This window comes from Sebastes fasciatus, chromosome 4 (genome assembly GCF_043250625.1).
Source record: "Sebastes fasciatus isolate fSebFas1 chromosome 4, fSebFas1.pri, whole genome shotgun sequence".
NCBI classification, from domain to species: Eukaryota; Metazoa; Chordata; class Actinopteri; order Perciformes; family Sebastidae; genus Sebastes; species Sebastes fasciatus.
In genome coordinates, this window is record NC_133798.1 from 5489243 (window position 1) to 5514918 (window position 25676).

General features: G+C 42.1%; 2 protein-coding genes across 9 annotated transcripts in view; both read right to left on the reverse strand.

The window, feature by feature from the left end:
• Positions 1-3753, reverse strand: part of carmil2 (capping protein regulator and myosin 1 linker 2) — a 56721-nt gene extending 52968 nt beyond the window's left edge. The window contains exons 1-2 of one of the 5 annotated variants that reach the window (XM_074631576.1): positions 3144-3753; positions 383-486 (exon numbers count right to left, since the gene is read on the reverse strand). In XM_074631576.1, the coding sequence (XP_074487677.1) occupies positions 383-486; positions 3144-3171 (132 nt within the window). In that variant the 5' untranslated portion in view covers positions 3172-3753. The remainder of the gene's footprint in view (positions 1-382; positions 487-3143) is intronic. The other 4 variants (XM_074631577.1, XM_074631579.1, XM_074631580.1 and 1 more) reach the window with 4 other exon arrangements.
• Positions 3754-4592: 839 nt separating this feature from the next.
• On the reverse strand, positions 4593-23772 carry ctcf (CCCTC-binding factor (zinc finger protein)). Of its 4 annotated transcripts, none has more exons than XM_074631611.1 (17): positions 23618-23768; positions 19774-19926; positions 17990-18170; positions 17699-17838; positions 17371-17469; positions 16777-16956; positions 16024-16236; positions 15712-15874; positions 13895-14065; positions 13614-13747; positions 13157-13277; positions 12543-12692; positions 11451-11611; positions 11074-11256; positions 10820-10952; positions 9530-9781; positions 4593-7945 (listed from the first exon to the last, which is right to left on the reverse strand). In XM_074631611.1, the coding sequence occupies exons 2-17, from the start codon at positions 19807-19809 to the stop codon at positions 7698-7700; spliced, it is 2565 nt and encodes an 854-aa protein (XP_074487712.1). In that variant the 5' UTR covers positions 19810-19926; positions 23618-23768; the 3' UTR covers positions 4593-7697. The 4 variants fall into 4 exon arrangements, with proteins under 4 accessions (XP_074487712.1, XP_074487711.1, XP_074487715.1 ...); XM_074631610.1 differs by having other exon boundaries at positions 15712-15910; XM_074631614.1 differs by lacking the exon at positions 19774-19926 and having other exon boundaries at positions 23618-23772.
• Between the last annotated feature and the right edge of the window lie 1904 nt (positions 23773-25676).

Here is a 25676-nt window from a genome sequence, read left to right on the forward strand (position 1 = left end):
GAATGCAATCGCCAGAAGTAAAAAGTTAACTATATAAACGAACTACACCACAATGACGCTGTAAACGTGTCGGCCACTTGTTAGTAACCGCCTTTTTTAAGACGTATAAAAGCTTCAAAATTCAAGATATTTACTGACGTATTTTATATCATAGAAGAAAACATTAAAATCTCATGAGCTTGTGTTAACCACAGACCTTATTTCAGGCATCTAACTAAAAACCCACTGACTTCGAGACGAGGGAACAGGAAGTGCTAAAATGCTGACTCATTTCCGGGTTTTAGGACTCCTTGTCCTCCTTGCACCACTTTAAAGGCTGCAGTAAACATAATAAACGTAATATTAGATAGAAAGACTTTAGGAGAGTTTGTCCATCACTCACCACAAACCTGTTGGCCGATCTCCCACTCGGCTGACCGGAGTGGTTCAGAACGACAGGCGTCACCAGACAGACTCTGTGAGGCTTCAGCAGCTCTGAGATCTGATCTGCTCACAGACACAAACAGGACCACTGTCACAGGGAGACTTAAACACATCATACAGTAGCACACCTACTGTTCACGTATGAGAAGAGCTGTATTGCTTCTTTCGTGGGTCAGAACATGAAGGCCGAGCTTCACTTTTAGGGTGAGAGGGATCACTTTTTGGCAGCGTTGGAGTGTACATGCAGTGACAAGACTAGATGGAAGCCTTCTATAAGAAATTGGAATGTACGAAATTCATTTCTATTGCCTCCACGTGGCTCTCATCATGGCGATGGCTCACGTCAACAATGCTGACAGAGCTGACATGCACTCACATGCAATAAAAGGCACGTACTGCCGGCCCGGCTATGTCAACAAAGCACAGAGAAGCTTGGATTACAACACACACACACACACACACAGACTTCATTCTCTGCTCAGGTAGACATTACTCCTCTATGTTATCAAATAGCAAATAGTTGATTGCTGCCATATTAATGCTCTGAAAATCGTATAGAGGACCTTTCAAGATAATTCAAGTGTTTGTGTCACATTGAACCGCACACATTCTATTAATGTTTATTTGGACTGAAGTTGTAGTCATGGAGCTTTTATGGAGTTTGTGATTTTTCTATGAGATATGCTGTGTATGTAAGAGGACCTCTGAAAGGAGCAGCTATGGAAGGAACAAAAAGTGTGCCAGCCGTTGATTGCTGATTGTCACTTTCTCTTATTAAAGGCTCAGTCAAACCAACATTTATGTCAATAATGAAAGGGGATAAAATAAGTAATATTCAATCGGGTCGCCGAAATTAGTGGAGACTAACGTAAGCAAAGTGAAGTCATGCGTAACATAGAATTTGCACTGTTCATGAATGATATGTTGATTAATTAATAGGTAAAATGTTATCCAATTCAATCCAATTTTCTATAACCATGCTCTACCACGTGCTCCTCAAAAGAGATGAAAAACTCTCGTCTGTCAGTCATAATTAAAGCAATAAAACAAAAATCAATTTCAAAGATTGGTCTCTGAAGGGGTTCCCCTCTCTCTGCTCTGTTCGTAACACTGTTGACAACCCACAGACTGAGTCACATTTCCTCATTTTGTCAGTTGGTGTCACCGACTGTTACAATGGAAATGCAGCTGTTAACCGAGAGGCAGTCTGACTCACTCACATTTGACCTTTTGTGACATCGACCAGCCAATGTTTATGAAGCCAGACTTAAGTGTGTGGTTTCTCTCTGATACGACACATAGCTGCAGCATGAATTACTCACGTATTTATTCTACAACTGGTTAACAGTTATTCACTCACAGTTTTAAATCTGTTGTTTCAAAAACAGAACTTTCTGTTTTCCATTGTTATATGAAAAAGTCAAATGCTTCCATTTGTGTTTTTGGCATTAAACTTGTCACATTATAGGATCATATCAGCATTTTTACATGTTTTAGACCATAAACTACAAAACACATATTCTTCTAATACAGCCACAGATACCAGATTTGTTTATTTTTTTGTCAGAGCATTTGATTCTAGGGATGCACCGATACCACTTTTTTTCAGGCCGAGTACAAGTATGAGTACTTACATTTGGGTACTCGCCGATACCGAGTACCGATACGAGTATTTCTCTGTGCCAAAAGACCCTCGTTAACAGCCAGCTGGAGGGTGTGAGCGACACACGGCAGGCTGGGGAGTCTCACATACGATGCGGTGCGCCGCGACCAGCTTTAGGTCGGCTTGGAAAGGCTCGGGGCGAAGGTGGTTCGCGGCCGCAGCTTTACAGCACTCCCCGCCCGGACCCCGCACCTTGGACAAAGGGCTCACTGCGCCCTCTCTCCACGCCGGGGAGGGACGGGGCCCTGTGCTCGGACTGTCCTCAGTGCTCCCCAACCGTAAAGGGCGCCAGGGGTCTGCGGCAGTGTCGGCAACGCCCCCGACCCGTCTTGAGGCACGGACCAAGGAGTCTAACGCACGCGCGATTTAGAGGTTGCAAGCAAAACCGGTGGGATCCCGGCCCAGCGGGGTCGGGTGCACCACCGGCCCGTTTCGCCCGCACCGTCCGGGAGGTGGAGCGTGAGGACCCGAAAGATGGTGACGAGAGGTTAACATCACGCTGCCGTAAATTGGTTTCGGTACCGTTGTATCGGAGCCGTTTTGCGAGTACGAGTACATGAGCACAGTGTCGGACCTGATACCCGATACTGGTATCGGTGCATCCCTATTTGATTCATTGATTGCGGTCGGGATGTAATGTGAATTTCAACAAATATAACAATTTTTTTTCCCTTAAAAACATTACCAACCCTAGCTTTAAGCCGACCCTAATTGATGCAGTAATATTAAGTACAACACAATATAATTCAACAGCATCACAAAGTACAGCCTCCAAAATAAGCATAAAGTTGAATCAACACCTCCCTAAAACAGTTTATACAAAAACTTAACATTATAACCTTCATGACCTTCAGATGGAATTTATTAAGGCTGTTGGATTACACTTTATCAGCTTAAATACAAAAGGGTGTAAATATATGTGATGTGTTGTACATGGGGTAGAACACTTAAAAGCCGTTGGTTAATGGCGCTGAAGATCAGGTACTTTACTGCTCTATTTTCATATCCTCAAACTGTCACTTAGATAGAAGATCATTGACATTGCTGTGAGTCTTACCTCGCAGGTTGTGAGAGACGAAGTTCATCCTGTAGACTTCAATAAAACAATGGGATTGATTTTTTTTTTTTTTTTAAAAGCACAAAAAGTGAAGCTGTGATCATCTACTGCTCCTCCGGTGTCCCACCTCCAACATAAGTGAACTATCCTGACTGTTAACTGGTCAGGGGTGTTTTACACCACATCATCAATACAAAAGCAAGAAATAATGGAGGGAAACATCTGTAGTTAACTACTCGAATGTCCAGATGCTAAAAAAAAAAGATAAATCCTATCCGTATAGATCTGAAGAGTAGAGACCAGAGGAGGAAGGTACGTGGCAGCAGAAATAAAAAAATGTTAGCAAAGGTGTGAACACACACACATCACCACCAGATCTCTTTCTCGTAGATGCATATAACCCACTTTCTCTTTTCCACCCATGCATGTGTGCACACACACACACGACACCATTTCTTGCTTATTTTGCACACAATTTTGGCTCATGAACACATCCTGTTCCATGTTTTGAGTCACTATTGTGGTGAACGTAGAGAACACCGAGCTGTCAGGAACCTCCCACACTGAGAGACTGCGACACCACAGTAAGGAAATCTGCAAGTTTCACAAAGTTTAAATTAAAACTGTTTTAAAGACGTGTCAAAATATTGAATGCTTAATGAGACTAAACTAAAGAAGAAGAAGAAGAGGAAAAACCCACTGGCAGACATAAAGACACAAGAGCATCACAGTGGTCGAAGAACTTCATATCTTAAAATCAAATAAGACCAACAGGTGGTGTTAAATTTGCAGAGACATTGATACTGTGGTCCGTGTACACCAACAGCCAGTGCAAGGCTGTTTAATTGACCTCTAGCCACCAGGGGGCACCAAAACATGCATTTAAAACATTAAGCTTGTTTGCACCAGTCATGCAAGTGAAGTGTTGGATCGACTAAAAGTATCACCATAAATCCTCCATCACATGTAACTAGAATCCTTCACAATTATACTTCAATAAAATTACTAAAGTATTAGCTTTGAGGTATTCTGAAGTATGAAAAGAACTTTGAAGAATGGCCCCTAACATAATATACAGTATGTGTACTGTATATGTATATTTAGAGATTTCCGCTTATTTTTAAAATCACTCAAAAATGTATTTTCTTATTGTACCTTGGCTGTGATGTTTGAGCTTCACTGTGCAGAGTGATGTACGTACAGAGTTTGACATTAGAAGGCTGTTTTCACATTCATCCCCTGAAGGAGGAAAGTTGAACATGTGTGTGTACACAAATAGGATTTCATGACATTACAACAAATTTTTAAACCGGTGTAACAACGACCTTTTAAGAATCAAACGTGACAAAAACCAAGGACACGTGCAATTGATTTCAGACGTCAAAAACCAGCTCCAGCAAACGCTACAATAAATGGACGACCTGAAAGAAAAGAAGCATGCAACAGTCATGGGCCCATAAGGATGATTTTATTTTTCATCAGCTGTACAGTGTCTCATCTTCAAAAAAATGACACGACAAAAGGTTATTTCTGTTTTTCCTGGTCTTAAAACAGGGATGTGTTTAAAAACCCATCTTTAAAACCGTTCTCTCGATTCTTCTGCCAAAACAAACAAACAAAACAATGTGCAAACAAAAAAGCAACGCTGTAACTATGAGAACAGTCAAACAAACAGCCATCTTCCATCCATCCGCCTGCAGAACAAGAACATGATAGGTTGCTAACAGAACATTTTGTTCTTTCTTCTTTCACAGAATGACATCTCAGGCCACAGCTGGGCAGTCACAGAATTGATGTTTTACTGAAAGATTCTTACAAAAGTGTCAATTATGATAAATGAACAAAGATTTCCCCCGACACTCTCTGTCAGTATCTTGGCACTGCTATCTTTCTGTGACCATTTCTGTTTCTTTACAGCCTGGTTTTTTACAATACTGGGCATCTAGCCGATGTTACAGAGGAAATGGTTCCATCTAAACAATAGCAGGTTGTAGTAAAAGGAAGGCCACATAACTACCAGCAGAACCTGTGCTCCAGCTCACTAGGAACGTCTCAGGGTTAACATCTTCAGAAGACTCAAATCATGTGATTTGTTGAAATTCAGACCATCCTTTTTGTTCAAACCTTAACTCACCCGAGCAATCTTAAACCCTCCCTGTGTTTTTGTAAACACAAAACAAGGATAAGGAGAAGACATAGCTCTGTATCAGCTGACAACGGCTGAAAGCTCAGGGAGTCACATACACTTATGTACAATTTACCGGCTGAACTTCATTCAGTATACGTTTTGAGATAAGTGCCAAACAGTTTTGTCTTTCAGAAGACAGATACTCAAAAACCTGTTGTTCCCTTACAGGTGAAACTAACCTCACAAAGGTTAAAGGAGAACCGGATGAGACAAAAGTTTCTGTCGTACTACTGAACTGAACCAACCGCAGAGAGACACAGTAGCAACTGCAGATTGACCAGAAATGAAAACGGAAAACAAAACAGCAAGATACAAAACGGCTATGAGCAACAGAATATACACAGAAAAAATGATAGTGGTTCAGATTAGTTCAATTCAGTTTGGTTGGTTAAAGAGGGGGGCTCCCTCATCTGTGGGAGGAGCGCATGATGGAAATCACCTTTTACGGATTCAGGACACAGAGCTACATGTTCACCATGTAAATGAAAACCTCGATGTCCCTTTTAACCAACATATCTCCAAATCAGCTATTTAAAAATATTAAAAAAAGGTTCACAATAAATCAAAAAGCAAAGGGTTTTAAATGTGTATTTACATGCCAACCACCTGCCATAGTTGGTGATCATTGATTATTGTGGGGGGAGGGGAGAGTGTTTGAGAGACACATTAGCCCCTTTCACACAGAGATTCCACAATAAAGAAGAGCCGCTATTATGCCAGCTTTGCTTTTCTTTTACACTGAACCACACAGCGACGGCCACAGCTCCAGGGTGTGACTTTAGGTCGCACGTCGGCATCACGGCAGCAGAAGAGGCGTGCCGTTAAACACAACAGCGTCGGCGTCTAGTATGTATGTGTGTGTGTGTGTGTGTAGTCCCGCTGTGCCGGCACAGACGTCGGCTCAGCTCTCTGACTACCTCCGCTGCCGTTCCATCTCTGTACCTTCTATACAGAGCAGGCTGTGTGAAAGGGGCTACTGATTCCCGATCTGGTCTTAGAGATCTGTCCCAAGCACAATATTAACTTCATATTAATACATTTAAAAAGGAAAAAATAAAGAGCGGCTGGTATTATCTTGCAAAACGATGTTTGACTTTGTTACCGCCCGTTTACTTCAAGTGAGATGATTCAGGTGCATAGACATAATTCCGTGTTAAGTGAAGTATTTGGAATGTTCAAAAATCACAACTATAGTACAACGTTTTACCCACTAAATCAGGATTATCTGTTATTTTCTCCGACCGGCAGGGATCTTTCAATTCACGTGATGGCACATGACCTCATCGAAATGTGGAACAAGGAGGAGAAGGAACATTAACTATGAATGACAAATATCTTCCCTCAGCAAGAGGACGGAGAAAATAGAAAAACAGTTGAAAAAAAATAACTTCATCTCAAACTATGTTGGTGCTGGGAAACTAAAGTAGCAGCCACTTCAAGTATTTCATTTACACGAGCTGACCGAGGGTACGTTTCCATCCGAGCGAGGTCGGCTGCTGGCAGTGTGGACGTCACGTGAACTATAAAAAGCAGAAACACTGCGATCGCTGACTTCAGTTCATTTGAATGTATCTGCCTGTGCCCATTTGCTCATGAATACACAAGAATCCCTCTGTTAACAACATGGACCGTGTGTTTACACAGACCAAGGAGGAAAATCATACTTTGGGGGACGGGGGAATATACAGATCATATGACTGAGAGCAAACTCAAGTACCATATACTACGTTTCATTAGGAAAAACTACATGTATATCTATATTTACACTTACAAAGGCTTGGAATTTGCAAAATCAGCGTAGTTGCAAGAACAGCAAGCAAGTAAAAAGTGAAGGTAGATCATAGATAATGTCTCCTTTTGGCAGAGCAACATAGAGAGGGAGCAGAACGTTCACTGCAGAGCGTGGGGGGGTAGAGGCTGACACAGGATGTGGCTTCGGGCAGAAACAAGTAGCAAAATACACAATGATTCATTCAGAAGACATTCAAACTGAAAAAAAAGCGTTTAAGAGCAGAGAGCAGTCTGTCATTAGCTTGGACGATATCTGTATATGATGTGGGAGATGACACAGGTATGTGCAGCGGGATCTGCTATTGTGTGTGTGTGTGTGAGACCCACAGACATCAGTATGCAGTTGACGTACATAGATGTGAAGTTACTGTGTGGAAGTATTTACATGCGGCTTCCCTTCTTTGTGCATGGTTGTTTCTGCTGTCATCATTTTTTTTGCAGCCACTTCAATGGAGGCAAAATGACCATTACAAGCTCACACAGATGGTGCATGAGGCCAGGGGACGTGGAGATGTTAGTGTGGATTTGCCAGTTTTACTCGTAGTCTGGCTACATGTGCGGCTGTGTGTTCGAGTTCACCGGTCCATCATGCTGAGGATCATCTCTGGCGTTAAATCTCCGTTGGCGGCGGCGGCCGCCGTTTCCTCGTTCACAGCCAGCTCAACAGTCTCCACCCCTTCCCCGTCCAGCCCCACCCCCTCCACGGTCAGGGCCACTCCCTGGTCCAGAGGCGTCGTCGCGATGGCGTCGCCGTCCTCCTTCTTCACTATGATGTTCTCCACTGCTCCGGTGCTCTCGTCCTCCACCTGAATGATGGCAGCAGCTGCAAAACACGACAACAAAGACGCACGCAAAAAAGCTGCATTCAGGGGTTACGGGAATAAAAGTGTCCATTCACTACCTGTGCCAGATAACACCTGCAATGTAAATGAAACCTTTCTCGTCGTGTTTTGCAGTTTGTTTATAGTTCAATTGTGTTTTATTCTGTTGTTTTTGATTTGATGACTAAGATTGAGGCATGACTCTATGACAGAAAATACCAGCTAATAGGAAATGTCACGATCGATACCAGAAATTTAGTAGTCGAGACCAATACCAGTGAAATTCCACCATTCGCAACACCCAATTTGATACCAAAAAACAAAAGTAAAACAATACATCCCATGTTCTTCAACGTACTCATTAATTACAGATTGCATACTGGTTTTTGTTAGGAAGTTCAACAGGTCATAATTCTCTCTCTAATATCTATTTTATATTGCTGTGAAAACATCTCCTTCAAACAACTCGATTTATTCAAGTTTCTTGCCAAAAACTACATTTGAACACATCATGACACCGTTCTTATGATTACCTTCGCCCATTTTTACTGACTAGAGCCTGAACTATAGCCTGAATCATAATGTAAATCAATGGCACGTCCCGTTAACTAGCTCTCATCCTGCCGAATTTAACACCGATTTGTTGCTCACAATGTTGCGTTATTATCGATAGTGAGTTTACTGCGTCCCAAACCGTCAGGTATCTTTAGGTTGGTAGGAGAGTAGCGTAATGTAATGTGTGCGTTTGCAAGTGTGTGATCGAGTGAGAGAGATGCGCTACGAGCAGATCAGCTTTTTGGCGATCATTGGAGCGGAGAAGAAATTTAAATCCGGCGCCTTTGATCATGATTAGGCGTCTTCCCGGGGAGCCAAGTGGTGGAGCGGTGCTCCGCTGATGATGTCTGATCTGGGCCGTTCAGTCCCAGGTACCCATGTAACGGGCACCGCAGCAATTTCTTGATGAAAAAACAATCTATAGTTCTCTTCATTTTGAATTACTGGTTATGGTTGTGATGTCGCTCAAAGAAAAAAAGTGTCTCTGCCTCACATATAGGCATCGCACATGTGCTACTGCGGCTATTTCATTCATCAGAAAAGACTGTTCTTTTCGTGGCACGTGCGACATATATGTGACACTGTACAGCCCCGTATTATAGGAGACATGGAAAGTTACAAGAAGCCAGCTAAGATTTCTAGTTTTACAGTTCATTGGCACACGTAATAACGACTTTTGTACGCACCGACCTTTCTGAAAGCTGTTGCCCGACATTCTGTTTTATGAACTAATTCATTCCTCGTATTATATTTCTGTTGCGTTATTTTTAATGCCATACTGTAAAGCACTTTGAGCTGCATTTTATGTATGGAATGTGCCATACAAATAAAGTTATTATTATTAGACAACCTTTGTGTATATTCAGTACGATATGGAAGATTCAGTAAAATAACATCCAGTCTGAAATCTTTTAGTGAATCAGTCATTATCATCAGCTGCTGACGGGAACCACACTAAACTTAAATACTACATGTGACGACCTCACCCCAACTGGTCTAAGCTCTTGTCTAATAAATCCTGTCAGTCTCACCAGAAGCAGTAGCCTTGGCGGCCACCTTGACTGATTTGCTGGGTGTTGGAGGCTTGGGGGCGTTCTTTGGGGGTCGGCCTCGTTTCCTCTTGACCGGTGGCTCGTCGGGAGCCGGTACTGGGATGGCGGCGGGGGCCTGGTCCAGTTCCATGCTTTCTGGCCCCTCCTCTTCCTGTAGCAGTAATGCCTCTTCCTCGCCCACGCCCTCCTCCTCCTCCTCCTCATCATCATCCAGTTCAGCCTGATCCTCCTCTGCATAACACAGAGACAAAACAAAGACAGACCTCAGATAAACTGATCAGAACGATCTCTATCAGATGTTGTGGTTGTGTCCCTTCTGGGTATCTGTGTTGGACACTGTCTGTGTCTAAGAGCACCTCTGCCTACCATAGAGCGGTCTCTACTCATAGCACTGTTCCAGGTCCTGCCTGCTGCTGAGTCACCTCTGTCCAAACATTTTTCGGATTTTGTGGCTTTTTTTGACTCTGCTGGCAAGACGCCTGATCCTAAGGAAAATTCCTACCCCCCACTCAATCTCTCTGGACTGGAGATGTGTTGCACTTTATGCAATCAGAAAGAATAAACACACCCTGCGGAGGCTCTGAATGTAAATTCTATACTATTTGGCAGCCCTTTGTAGAATACATAAGACAGCATTCAACTCAATCCTCCACCTCCCGATGAAGAATATTAAGCCTGTAACTTCCTGTCCGTCTTCTCCCCCTCTTCACCACACTGGGACCTCCAATACCAACCCCAATTCATCCTTTGACTTTCAATTGACCTCACTGTATACCTTGACCTTTATGTATGACAAGTTACTTTTCCCCCGCAACCCTGAATAGGATAAGAGGTTACAGATAATGGATGGAAGTTACTAGCTTTTTGTTTTATTTAAAAATTGTATTTATATATTTTTCTATTATTATTATTATTTTCGTATTATTTATTTATTTTTTCCTTATCATGCTTTGTGCTGTAGATGTATATGTATGTATGTAACGAGGCTGACCCCTCTTAGTCGACTGGTAGACTAATTGGTCGTTTAGGTCCTGGTCGTCAGGATCATGTGAGTGTTGGTCGACTGAGCCGTTCTTTGGTTGGGGACAACCCTGGTATGTATGTGTATTATGCATACGTATGCATGTGTGTACATATATGTATGTATGTGTGTGATATGTATGTATGTAATCTGACAATGTGTATCTATTGATCTAGGATTCTATCCCATAATAAATAAAGAACACGGCAAACACAGCACCACGCTTGCATACTATGTTAAATTCTCACCGCTGTCATCGTCGTCTCTCCTGCTCCTCATCTTTCGCTTTCTTCCTCTCCTCCCTTTCTTTGGGGGTGGAGTTCCATTCTCGGCATCCTCCACCTCACCACTGCAGTTCTCAGAGTGGCGAGCCATGGTGTTCTACAAGAACGCACTGTTAGATAGTCTGTTGACTTTTATAAACTTACTACCCATTAATCCATGTTGAACCAGCTAAGAGTTCACTTCAGGTGTGTGTGACAGGTAGAAAGAGAGGCGTTACCCTGCGAGTGAAGGTCTTGCTACACTTGGGGCAGACGAAGGCAGTGGGGACAAAGTTGGGGTCGTGGTAGCGTTTGAAGTGCATGTCCAGCAGCTGCTTCTGTCTGAAGGTCTTCTCACACTGGCTGCAGGCGTATGGTTTCTCTCCGGTGTGGGTTCGACGATGCATGACCATGTGGCGCTCCTGGACCCAGCAGCATGCAACACAGTTAAAAAACAAAACAAAACACAGTTGAGCCTAAGACCACCCACTGCATAAATTAAAAAAAATGCTAAAAACTGGGCAAGGGGCTGAGGGATGAAACCACACCTACTTCCGTATGACGAAAGCCTCGACAAAAAAGACACAGCTATACAAAGATATTTTTATACACACACCTGGCGGCAGCAGTAGTCACACATGTCGCATTTGAACCTCTTCTCGTTCTTATGGGACTTCTGATGCTGAATCAGGGCGTAGCGCTCGTGGAAAACGGCGTCGCAATAACGACACTTCTTTCCAGTCTCAATGAAGGAGTGCTGCTTACGAAGATGTACACCTGCAGATGCACATGGATGAAATGATGATGGGTTTGTATGATGGGAGTAAAAAAAACATGGCAAAGTAAACTATCTTGTCTGTCTGGTAAGTTTACAATGTTAGCATTAGGGATGTTCCTAGCAACTGATTTCCCTGATGTTTGAATGGAAGTTTAAACTTAGACTAGACTAAAAGTAAGATAACACTTAGAAAACAGTCAAAATGTAGCACAATTTAATCTATATTGAGTAATTATAAGAGCCATTTGAAATCATTTGGCACATTTTTCAATAACCTAATCGAATTTTAAATGGCGATGAAATCAATGTCCCTAGTGTCCGCTTCGGTTAGAAATGCGCCTCACGAACCTGGTGTGTGGTGTAATATTTGATGAAACGCCAGCGGCACTGTCTGACTGAAGAGGAGTCATGGTTTAGCATCGCTTATACCATTAGTATCTAAGCGTGCAACTTTGATTCATTGAGCTAGCTGGCGTTAGTTGACTCATTATACAATAGGTTGCTAGCTTGAGTCTGAAGCATACGTGCTTAGCTAGTAAGCTAGTTTCAGTGTGCTGCCGGGCAGTCAAGTTAATCAGGAGAAAACCAGGCTCATTGCTGAACTGAGGGGCTATTTCAGAAAGAGGAAGCGGGGGCCGGGAGAACGCGACAGGGGTGGAAGCGAGTCGGGGGCGGCTGATGAGATCAGATCAGAGCGGAGAGCTGCCACTGCTGCAGGAGGAGCAGCAGCTCTCCACAGCAATAGCAGAGACAGAATATGTCAATATGGAATTTACATGTGTTCATCAATAAAATAATAATAGGTTTAACCGACTAGTATTTCTGGTGCCGACTAGCGAGGGTGGCAACATTGTTTAATTGGCTAGTCGACTAATCATGCACATCTCTAATGTGTGTGTGTGTGTGTGTGTGTGTGTGTGTGTGTGTTACCCAAGTCACTCTTGCGTGCGATGACGGTGTCACAGTGTGGACAGTGGAATTTGGCCACATTCTCTGTGTGTTTCTGCAGAATGTGCATCTTCATGGTTCCACTCTGGGTGAATCGGGCATGGCAGATGTAGCACTCGTAAGGTTTCTCTCCTGAGAAGAGGTTTGAGAATGTGCACAGGTTTATCATTGTTCAGTGTTCTCATTGATGTTTATGATCCAACAGAACATCAATACAAAAGAATCATAAGTGGTAATAATAGGGTAGGAGGTATGAAACACAATGTATGAAATACCCCAAAAGTACAGATTTTCATCCATCAGTATTGCCTAAAGTGAAAATTATAGTTCTGTAGTTGGTTGTAGTTGACAACAAACGGGGGAGGGGTTTAGCAAAAGCTCAAATGACCTCCTATCCTCTTGATTGGAATACATTCTTTTGTAAGGGGAGCTAAAAAAAAAGCACCTTTCATATGAAAACAAGGACAATTTAAATGGGTTTTCCCCCCAAAATAAAAACAATACTGGTCCTATATCTCTGAAAATTGGCATATGCCCCATGTTCTTCCTCCACTGCATCAATAGTGAAGAAAAAGCAGCCAAGGTGTCAGTTTTACCTGAGTGTGTCCTCATGTGTCTCTTCAGCTTGTATGTGTCTCTGCTGGCGTAGCTGCAAAGACTGCACTGGAACGGACGCTCTCCGGTGTGGGAACGAATGTGACGCTTTAGTTTGCTCACCTACACATCGTCCACACACAAACACAGTCACATGTCAGAACACTACAGCAAAAACATTTATCTGCTATTATATAGGCACGGCAGTTAGTTTGGACTATTTTGGACGCAGAGCAGTTGTATATCTACTGTCTGAAAACAGTGTGGATTAACTTGTTGGAAAAAAAAACACATTTTAGCTTCCTCCCTCCAGTGCTACTGACTACAGAACTGTGAATGTATCCTTACTCTTCTTCACTCCTGGATGAGTGGATGTGGATGGAGATTAGTGTAGCAAATGTAACACATTGCACTTTGCAAGAAATCAAAAAACACAGAGCAGACAGCAGCTCGTATTACCTCCACACTGGCATAGTCACACATGGAACATTTGAAGGGTTTCTCGTGTGTGTGTTTGTAGCGACGATGACGAACCAACTCTCCACTTGTCACAAAAGCCATATCGCAGTCTGTGCACTTGTGTGGACGAGTTCCTGCATAAATGAAAAAACAAAGACACGTGTCAGCTATCTTTGCAGCACGGCATTGAAAAACTCAACCGTTCTTCTTTCTCCTCTTAAACTACTACTTCTCTTTTGGTCTGTTGTGATGCGTGGGTGTAGATGTGTGGTAGTGCATACCAGTGTGTGTATTGAGATGGTTTCTTAGCAGGGTGACCGTCCTGAAGGCTCTTCCACACAGGTGACATTTGTGAGGTCTCTCGTCTGTGTGGCTCTTCATGTGTCTGTCCAGGTTGGAGCGTCGAGGGCACGTGTAGCTACACAGCTCACACTGGAACGTCTTCTTCACTCCTAACACACAACAGTGAAACATAGACCTCACATTCAATTACAGTGTTTGTATCAAAATCCAATAGCCACTGTCTCACTGCAAATGAATGGCATACTAAACATTGCATCTGGAGCACAACTGAAAAATAAACTCTTTACACATGTAAAATAAAAACTTCAATGACTGATTATAATAGTCTTTAATTACAATTTGAGTTGAGTCATTTTTTGGACAACAGAATTTTGTAAAAAAAAAGAAAAAGAAAATTATTAATCACAACCAGGGTTTAGGTTAGCCGTTTTTTTGCCGGTATCATGTGTAGTTGTTTGGCAGATTAAATGATCAACGGCCAAAATGTCTGTTGGGAAATACGCCAAATGAATGAATGAATGAATTAATAGCATATTAAATAGCCTAATGTTGCCCTTTCCCCTCAGCCCTGCAGGTGTCGCTGTTGAAGCATTTTAATCAAGATTTGAATCATGTAATTTTTTCCAAAGAAGAAAGAATTTTTTTTTATAAATGATACTGAGATTTTGTAATGATTTATTTCAACCAATAATTTTTTTTTCATATTTTGATCGCCCTCTTGCTTCTCAAAAATAGAGGAGGATCAACCTCCTCTGCCTCCATGGACCAGCCTCCACTGGTACCCAGTTGAGCTGCATATTTTTTTGAAGTGCTTTGGGGGCCATTTGTACGTTATTTCGGGGTACAATGAGTTAGAAGTAGCATAATTAAATATTTTGATTTCTATTTAAACCTCATAATAAATCGACAACTGTTTGGTGCCCTTTTAGTTGGGGGCCGGTCAGTCACCAAAATTTGATTTTCCCACTACTTGGGTCCTGATGATGCAGGATGACGATCGCCAAAACTGTCCCATTAACAAGTTACCTGACAGTAATTCCATGTTTATTCCTCTCGGTTTGTTTGTAAAAAGTCAGTGTGAACAGGACCCGGACCAGAACTTCAATGCAACAATGTATAATTTTTTCCCCCTTGGTCCTGACCAAATGACAGGTGTGAAAACACCTTTAAGCTTGGTTTATGTTCCCCGTAGTGAAGCCGGCGCGTCATCACGGTTTTCGTGTGGGGAATTTTTGTAACTATGCGCAGACTGTGCGCGCTGCACGATTCATTTTCACAACTAAATGAACATTAAATACTTGGAAAGAAATAGGCAACACACTGGGGAAAGAAGAAGCTTTCTGCTGCAGGCTGTGAAAGAATATGAGAGATTGTTTTGTAAACGCTAAAAAAAGGTCTCAAGGAACGAGTGGCGACCCGAGGGGAAGCACAAAGAGACGGAAAGTAATTTAGACTTGGAGGTAAGTGACAGTAATAATTACAGTACACAGATGCAATGTGTGGCGGTACGTACGACGGTGTTTAGTGTTTACTACTGTTGCCAGGCAACCTACCCTCCTTTCCGGTACCACTCGTTGACTTCTTGCTTATCCACAAAATATTTTGTTTGCATGCCTCCTGGCGTTTCGGAGCATATTGCAAAGAACAACGCGCTGAGCATAAACGCCGCTGTGGATGCTTGTAGTGCGCGCACCATCTACCGAGGCCCGCGCCACGGTGTCTCACGCGAGTATAAACAAAGCTTTATGGTGTCAGTACCATTATGCCCTCAGTCCAGCAAACAGCAGGGTCTCACCTTTCTTCTTGATCTTGGTGGGTTTGGGTGGTTTCATGTTGCCCACCACTTTCTCAGCATTGACCTCAGAGAGAAGGCCCTCCTGCTGTTCCTCTTCAAAGTCATAGACACTTACATCCATATCCTTATCTCCTTCAGCATAACGCAAACGATTCTTTTTACCCTGGACAGACAGTGAGTGATTAAACCTCACTGTAAGCTGATGACAATTAAAAATATACCTGTTAACATGTTGTACAAGTCCAATTCAATGACAGAGCAGATTCTCACATCCACTATAACAAAGAGATTGGTGCCACACAACTATCGTACCTTCTTGGACTTCTTGATCATTCCAGATGGAGGCTGATAGTCGGGGTCTTTAGCCCAGTTTGGGTCATCATTAGGAGGCGGCATGGGTTCATCCTCCCCTTCGTCCAGCAGCTGGTTGCCCACCTCTTCATCTTCTTCCAATTCGGGGTGGGCTTCTCCCCCCTCCTCCTGCTCCACTGTCTCCACCTCCCCATTAGCTCCAACCTTAACTACCTGCACATCAAATGCATTAAGTGTTTAGTCAATTAATCACTAAGACAATTGCCTGTAGGTGTGAATGCGAGCGTGAATGGTGGTCTTTCTCTGTGTCAGCCCTGTGATAGTCTGGCCCCGCCTTCGCCCAATGTCAGCTGGGATCGGCTCCAGCTTGCATTTTAGAAAATGTTTTATTTAAAACCCAGAATGTAATATGGCACTTAAAAGCATTAAATGGGTTTAGTTTTGACAGATGTTATTGTATGCCATTTAAGCAACAAAAATGTAGATTTTTCTAAAAAGGGAACCAATTAGCTGTTCATTTTAAGACTCATCTTATTTTCTCTTTTGTATATTTACTATTGCTCCTTAATAAAGCAAAAGTATTTTTATCCGATTACTCGATTAATTGATGGAATAATCGGTAGAATACTCTAAAATAATTGATAGCTACAGCTCTACAGGGGCTTAAAAAGTGATGCAATTGCCAAATTCCAAATGCAGTCATGCATATTTGTTTGAGTTAAAGCCCTACTATGAGTATGTCTGTTTGTGTACCTGAAAGCCCTCAGGCAGCGGCAGGGTGTGGCAGATGACTGGGTCTCCGTCCTTTGGCATAGCAGTGGTGTCTACAAAGGTGCCTTGCTGCAGGGCCTCCACAGTGGAGGCAGAAACAGGCACCTGGACCAGCTGAAGCTCACCCAGACCCAGAGCTGCCTGCTCTTCCATGTTTACCACCTGAGAACAGAGAGACCTGAGGTCAGCACATATGTCCAGGGAATCAACAGGTTAAATATAAAGACAAAGCCTTAGAGTGTATAAAACCATCTGAGATTTTAACATCTAAAGGTTACATTAATAAAAAATAACATCTTGTCATATTTGCTCAATCTGTCACAGTATTTTAAGAGACAGATAAGCTATGAAAAAAATCAGGTTCCTCTGCATACGGAATATGTTTCATGTTCTATTGTCAGGATATAGAGATACTTCAAGCAAATATGACAAAAGGTTATTTGAATTAATGTTACCGACTGTACCTTTGAAAGCTTAACGACAGCTTGTGAATCCAGCTTTCCTCCCCAACAGGGATAAAAGATGAAATAACTGGAGAATGCTATCACATGACTGGCTTCAAAAAAGAGCCCCTACCTGTAGTGTGATGATTTGAGTCTGGTCCACTGTTGTTACGGTTGCTTGGTGAGCTCCACCCATCGTCCCTGATGGTCCTCCCACTGCAGCATCTATCACCTGCAAATCAACTTCATTTTAATGGGCTGTTACATGACATTTTGGGCTAGGCAACATAATACTCTGGCAGGCCCGTTTGGTCTCCTCAGTTCTAGCTGATTTCACTTCTAAAACTAGAGTGACGTCAACACAAATTAAATGTTCTTGTGAGCCTGTGTCCTGCTTTGGCTGCCAAGACTGGGCAACTATCATGTCACATCAAACACAAAGCTCTTAACAGTGAGCTTACCTCAGTCTTCATCTGCAACAGGGTGGGATCCAGTGAGTCCATAACCATCATTTCAACCCCTGCTCCGCCATCCACACCAACCCCCAACCCAGCTTCCATCAGCTGCTGCTGGGTGGCTGCCACCATTCCGTCCCCATGACCTGAAACACAACATTGCTGGGAATGAAACATTTAACCACATCCTCCACAAAAAAAATTCCAATAATTGCTTCTAATTGCAATAGAAATCTACTACTCTGTGCTCTTTTACATATCGGCTGTGGGACCATTTCATCTCCAATTAGTAAGAACCTTGTTCCAGGACGACTCCAGCCTGTCCCTCTACCACGCCCCCGGCCTCTGCAGCTTGCTGGAGGAGGTCAGCCACCATGGCATCCTGGCTGTGAACGGCATGGATAGAGGGGAAGTCTTTGGCGGTGTCATCCACCACCCCTACACCCTCTGTTGGCCCTCCGTCCATGGTGGGTAGGAACTGAAATATGGCAGTGTGGAAACAAACATCATCTAGCAGTGTATTACACCACCCCCTGGCTTTTTAATCCATCAACTGGAAACACGTTTGCTATACAACAGTGGTGTTCAGTCTTATACCATGGAAGAATATGCACATTTTCCCTGCAACTCAACACGAAACAGGTGGGAAATCAGGGTTTTGTTTATCGCAAACCCAGCAGGGTAATCATTGGAGAATTATGTATTTTTAAGATGGTCTTTTTTAAACTAAAATGTTTTATACGGGTATTAAACTCCCTTAAGGAATAACTCAGTGCATAGGTTGAGTGCTTAACAATAGCGAGTTTCCTATGTGCGGCCAAGATAGAGACAGAGAGAGAGAGCGGTTATAGCTGTGAACATAACAGTGCAGTAATGTACAGTTAAGGCTATCTGTTAATTAAAGCTACAACTCCCAGGCCAAGTGCCTGTGTCTTGCTTGTCCCTGCTGATTAAAGTGTAGGGGTTAACCCTAAAAGGTAGCGAAACAAAGGCTCAGACTCGCTCGCTTAAGTTGTTTTGGTTGTGCATCTGTGTGTTCACATACTTAATATGATTGTAGGCCTATTTCTTGTTTGGTCTGACCAAAATCTCAAATCCCCAAGATATTCAATTTGCTATAATAGAAGATTAAAAAAACAGCATATATTCACATTTTAGAAGCTGGTACTGGTAAATTGTTTAATGCTTTAACTAGGGATGCACCGATACTGACTCAAATAGCTGGATTGGGTATCAGCGACAATGGGGCCGATCTATTCAATTCAATTCTATGTTTATATACTATATACATTATGTACTTGAATTTTAATTTTTGTTTAAGTTTTGACCAATTTCTTGCTGCATTAAAAACTTTGGTCAAGTTGTTGGTGTACAATTTATCATATAAATAATAATTCAATAAATGTATATTTATTGATTTGTTACATTTTGTTTTACAAAGTTAGGAAAGCAATGTTTAAGTCGGGCCTGTTGTTGCCTTAAACATAAAAAAGAGCCCAGTCACTTCCACACAGTGAGGCATAAAGCGTATTAAATATACACTGGTATTGGAACGGTACCCGGTATCGGTTGATACCCAAAGCCCAGGTAGGTATCGCTATCGGGACTGAAAAAGTTTGATCGGTGCATCCCTAGCTTTAACAATCAATTATCAAAACCTGGTTAATCAACTAATTGTTTCAGCTCTAATGCTCTCTTATACAAGCACAAAACTGATAATAGTATAGTACTACCGGGAAAGAGTGAATCATTGTTTTTAAGTTACAAGAAAACATTAAACCGTGCTTGTCGGGAGTGACAGCCAGAAATTATACGCCAAATACAAGCTCTGTACATGCTCAGTTCACATAATATTGAATCCACTCGCAGTGAGTTGGCTAACAGAGCTTAGTTTCGGTCTATGTTCAACTGCTTTGAATCTCAGTCTCTTTGATTGACGTCTTTGGCTGTCTACATGGCTCACTGCACGGAGTAGCCATTACCACTACTACTGACTTCTGTGAAAAAGGTGTGTCTGGGTGTGACATATTTCAAACAATCCATTGTTGAAAATAGTTGGGACTTAACACTACTAGTGTTACCTGGAATAGCAACGATAAATTGACTGTGATTGACATGCTTTCTGTAGACTGGGCTGCAGCATGCAGGGCTGTGATAACGGTGATCTTGCTTTGCTGCTGAACGCCCTGAGCTTTGCTGAATCAAATGTCTGCTACCTGACTGTCCCTGCCAACCTGAGGGAAGGAAGAGGGAAATGTAACACAGCTGCACTTATAAACAAATAAAACTGCATGGGGAATACATACAAACAAGTGGAAAACATTTCTACAACTGATATCAACAGTGAAGTTACACAAAAACTCCAGATAAGAACTGCTTTTGTGAACATCAATTTAAAGCAGAAAACTGTGTGACACTAAAACTTTGCATGATGCTTTCTGCTTTAACGGCTGAAAGCAGGGCCAAGATTCATACGTTTTAACTTAAATGCGTGTGTGTTCAGTTTTACAGGCCCTGTTCAGGCCTGGTATTAACATGCGTCTTGGGTGATCCGATCACAAGTGGACAGCTCTAAGTACAGGGGTGGATGCAATGAAAATGCATTGAGATCCGATCGCTTAGACCACATTCTGAGGTGGACTGGGCAGCATCTGGCCTCATTCTTTTAGCAGTGTGTACGCGAATGTGTCCTGGACCACAGTAAAGACCGTCTGCTCAACCGACGTCCTCATTGGCTAAACAGGCAGATGCGACCGCTGGTCTGCCATTTCCACTAGGAATGTACATTCCAAGCAAAAATACTATTCGAAAATCCCTGAGACATAGTCGATTATTATTCGAATAATCGCCGCATTATTACTTTTACTATTTTCTGTACAGCTTAAAATGTAAGGCAGTTTACGGCACGGAGTGCAGGGCAGCATTAGACAAAAAATAGTTTAAGTACGGTTATCTGTGTGTAGAAAAAAACAAAACCATGTTACGTGGAAATACTGATCTGCCTCAGAGCTTTTCAGATTATTCATCGCTTCACCGTCTGTAGCAACGGAGTCAATAACGTAGCTAAATATGCTAGTGTAGGTTATCTGAGGCCACTTCTTCAGGTCGTCCTCCCATCCCTCCATAGTAGAAGGCAGAGCTATGATCACATTATCCCGTTTGAGATGTAATAGGTGGTGTTCACACATGTTTTACTAGATTTATTAATACAATTCCTCTAGGAGAGACGATTAGCTTAGTGTTACCATGGAAAACGCCGGTTCATGTTCAGTGACATGACGCGCCGGAAGTTACGCCCATAATTCACGCAAGGCATCATGGGGGCTAGGAATAAGGTGGATGGCAACATATTTAAATATGCCGTATCTATAGGCTGTATACAGACTATCAGACGAGGCACAGGAAGTGCATTATTACCATACTGTCGGTGATGTGTCAGTGTTTTTGCTCCAGCGCTCTGCACAGAGCTGACACCAGCACGCTCTCTCTCCCATCCTCGGCCCTGAAGCTCTGTACACCGCTGTTGCCTGGCAAAGGCAGGGGTGTCGGCGTCACAGAGGTCCCTGGGGATCGTCGGTAGGCAATAACCTTATATTTTGATGTTAATAAAATGTACCTGAATTCCCGAATATGTAGGATATTACTACAGACACTATTCTAATCTTAAGCTGCAACGTCTGCTGTATTAGCCGTGTGTTTACTACATGTTTATTTGCATATAGAGCAGGGAAGTGAGATCCGATCACAAGTGGTCACTCAAGACGCATATGGAAACGCTTTCTAATGCCAGGTGTGAACAGGGCCAAACACAGTGTAGGACACTAAAGAAACATTATTATTAGGGGAGGTTTCACACCAGAGCTGGGCCAATTTGTAAAAAGAAGAGAGTACTGTCAAGTTCATTTTTTGACTGTAAAATGTCCCTTTAAGTATGTATCTTGGTCACACTTCTTAGAAGAAAACCAAAAGTGGTTCGTTTGTATATATAATATATATATATATATTTTTTTTTACTATTGGTACAAGATTTTTAAACCTCCCAAATACCAATATCAGTATCAGGCTTATAAAAAAACTAAAAAAACAGGTATCAGTTGGGCTATTTTGATCTCTTCTCAGATATTCACAAAAGCTGTTTTTCTAAGTTTTTGTACAAGAATGTTTTAAAGCAGGGGTTTTGCCTACAGGTTTACAAACATAGAACAACCACAGGCAATAGATGGATAAACACAGGCCTTAAAATGATTTCTGAACATTTCACAAGCTCAACATCTTATTTGGCTTCTTTTTGAGTGAACAGAAAAGAAATCACTGGTGATTTTGGTCCATGCTGAATTGCCACACCTTAACCCCGGTCCATTAATTGGTCTGTGTCTACATCTAAAGACTATGCAGGTCATTGAGTAAAACAATATGAATATTTAGTAAAAATGAAATAAAAAAAAAGATTGAACCCTTTGCCCATGCCTGCATCATTATAGTGTTAGTAGTATATGCCAGTTACAGCGACATGACTTATATTTAGGATGAAGTGGTTAATAACATTAACAACCAAATGACCTGATAAGATAGACTCATTTAAAAAATATCACAGCAGCATCCTGGTCTTAAAGGACTGAATACAAACAACTTGGTAAATGTAAAATTCATGACTGACAAGGAGTGCAGCAGCTGTCATGTTTGTGACAATAACATCTGTCTGATTGCATTGATCCTATGTCCACTTGTCTTTACGTTGATAAATGGTGGGAGCTGGGGAGGCTCTGGTAAAGGCCTTCATAGATCCTTTGACTCATGTTATTAATGTTATAACACATTATTTACCACAACATCTCAATGACACTGCGCGCTCAGCCCAGCAGTGGCAGCCCGTCGCCTCCTCGCCCAGCAGTAATACAGCGGTATTTTTGTAGCTCTCCAAGCCGAATCGTAGAGGGAGCTCTCTGCTATAACATCTATATCTGTGGCTGTGATGCTCTAGGTGGGCTTAGAAACAGAGACAAGCGGGCGGCGGCTGCAACAACAACTACTGCCAAGTCCGATCACAACACGATGACGGGGGGAAAAGAAGAGAAATGCAATAATCGACAATGGAGGAGATCTGATTTGGGGTGAACACGCGCCGTGTATTTAGTGTTAGTGGAGCAGTGATCGTCATGTTGCTGTGGACGCCTCGTCATTCTCTTCTTAGCTCATGCTGGCCTTAACGTGACAGACTGTTTACTTCAGGAGAGATCACTGATCCGACTTAAATACCCATGTTTGTAACGTTAGATGCGACCACAACCACTTCCTAAATACTAAAACAGAGATCTGCTGTGGTTGTTCTGGGGATCTCCGGTGTTTTTGACACTTTGAGACGGTATGCAGATCACTGGGTGTGGAAGGGCCTAGCTGTTAGCTCGTTAGTACGGTGATGTATTCACATAACCGTCTAATTCAACCGGCTGTAGCTGTACGGTAACGTCGGCTGTAGCTGTACGGTACGTCGGCTGTAGCTGTACGGTAACGTCGGCTGCGACACGGTTGTTTGTGCTATCCAGTGTTACTGTCATGGTGAACATAGGAGTGTGTGTACCGTGTTCGCCGTGCCGCGGACTCGACCCGCCAGCTCTCAGTCTGTAAAGACGCAAACAAAGAGAGAGAAAATGGACGCCTCGGCCTAAAACTCAACAACCTAAACCTCCAAGTATTCATAAGTTATCCACGACAACATGTTCACGGATGCGTGTAAAACACGGCGGATTGTGTGTACATTTCTTCCAACTTGGGTTATTTAAAGGTATTTTGAGGGTTTTCTCAATAACGATAGAGGGAGACAAACACCCTCCGACGAGCAGCCGGACCCAGAGCCCCATCGTGACACCTAGAGGCCGATTCAAGATCCTGCAAACTCCCCCTAGCAGAAAAGTAGTGATACTTTACCTCTTCTTCTGTCGGTTTCTCCCCCCCCGGTCAACTCCACCGAAAGCAGAGAGGCTGTGCTGTACAAAGTTTACCAGGCTGGTAAGAAATGTGCAGGCTTCTTCTTCGCAGTTAGTTTTAATCCCTCTCCCGCTTTAGCAGAGTAGCCTCTGCCACAAAATGGCAGTAGGGAGCTCAGTGCGCCTGTGCGGCCGCTGGGGGGTGGTGTCGAAGCTGCTGCAGCGACGCTGATTGGCCAGGAGGGGCGCCTCGCTGGAACACACTGAAGACCATCTATCACTGTGTGTTAGGAGCAGGGCTGCGAGCAGGACCAGAGTAGATAGAGGAGCTTTACTATAGGAAAAGAACCTCAAGATGTAGAAAAGCTATAGTGAAAGTAAGCATAAACGCACAAGTAAGCTTTGTAAGAAATTCTGTTCATTTCAAATAAAATGATTTATTCAAAAGGATGTGTGCGTTTATTTAATTACATGACAATTAGTATAATTGTGGTTTATACTGTAGCATTTGACTTGCTGTGTACTATAGTCACATCTATCAGTCATAATACATGTGTGTTCATATTACACTTTACACTATACATCCTATGTACCACTTTATAGACTGCACATATGTACATATTACCTTTAATTATTGCACATACTACATTTATTTATTAATAGACTTTGCAAGAAATCCTGTTAATTTCAAATACAATTATTTATTCAAAAGGATGTGTGCGTTTGTTTAATTACATGGCTATTTGTAAAATTGTGGTTTATACTGTAGCATTTGACTTGCTGTGTAGTATAGTCACATCTATCAGTCATAATACATGTGTTCATATTACAGAGGGCAAAAATGATGAAGAAGAGACAGAAAGTCCACAGAAATATTTATTCACTGCCTTTTTGAAAGCTTTTAATTGGTTTGAATGTACAATCACATATGTCCATCAGTTAATCAATGCATGAATGAGAGGGCCCTGGTAGATATGAGCTTTACTATAAGAAAAGAACCTCAAGGTGTCGAAAAGCTATATTGAAAGTAAACATAAAGACCTTGTAAGAATTTCTGTTCATTTCAAATAAAATTATTTATTCAAAATTATGTGTGCATTTGTTTAATTACATGGCAATTAGTATAATTATGCTGTAGCATTTGACTTGCTGTGTAGTAGTCACAACTATCCGTCATAATAGATAGATAGATTGATAGTAACTTTATTGATCAAGAGGGAAATTCAGGTTTCCAGCATCACAGTTCCATAGTGCAAAACATGTTAGTAAAAAAGTTAGTAGTACAAAGTACAAAAAAATATACCAGATATAAAAATACAAGGAGATGAAGAAAACTGTTACAACTTAATATAGTGCAGGGTAACAGCTGTGATACACGACTATTAAAAAGGGAATCTAGTGCAGAAGAGACTGTTAAAAATTAATATAGTGCAGGTTAACTCCAGTAGCTTAGTCTATGAAAGTGCACTGTGTGCATTATTATCTGTCCTGCAGACCTTTGTCCCTTTTGTGTCTCTGTCGGCTCTCACGATGGTGATAATATGTGTGTTCATATTAGAAAGTGCAAAAATGACCAGAGGAGACAGAAAGTCCACAGAAATATTTATTCACTGCCTTTTTGAAAGCTTTTAATTGGTTTGAATGTACAATCACGTATGTCCATCAATTAATCAATGCATGAATGAGAGGGCTTCAGTCATGATCCTCCTGATTCACCTGCACATCTGGGCAAATAGTTCTCTGCTCTGTTTGATGAGGACAGTAAGCTGTTACAGCTACTGTCTCTCTGTTGTAGCATCGCTGTTTTAGAAGAGGTAAAGTCTGCTGATGCCCTCTCACAACCTTAAACAACTGTCTGACTCTATCTCAAAAATCCCCCTAACTTTGGGGAAACGCACACTCCACACAGAATATTATGTTATTTGTGTGTTCACTGTATAATTAACAAAATCAATGGCACATGAGACATTTTTAAACACATTTTTTTAATAGTTTGTAATATATTTGACACCAGAATGCCTGGAAATATATTTTAGAAAAAAAAAAAGAATAAAATATTT

Excerpts from the sequence above, each read along its gene's own strand:
- ctcf (XM_074631610.1), bottom strand. The coding sequence starts at position 19,809 with ATGTCAATCACAGTCAATTTATCGTTGCTATTCCAG. Across the intron at positions 12,693-13,156 it reads ACACATGAGGACACACTCAG|GAGAGAAACCTTACGAGTGC; the intron begins GTAAAACTGACA and ends ACCTCTTCTCAG. Across the intron at positions 9,782-10,819 it reads GAGAGACGACGATGACAGCG|AGGAGGATCAGGCTGAACTG; the intron begins GTGAGAATTTAA and ends TGTGTTATGCAG.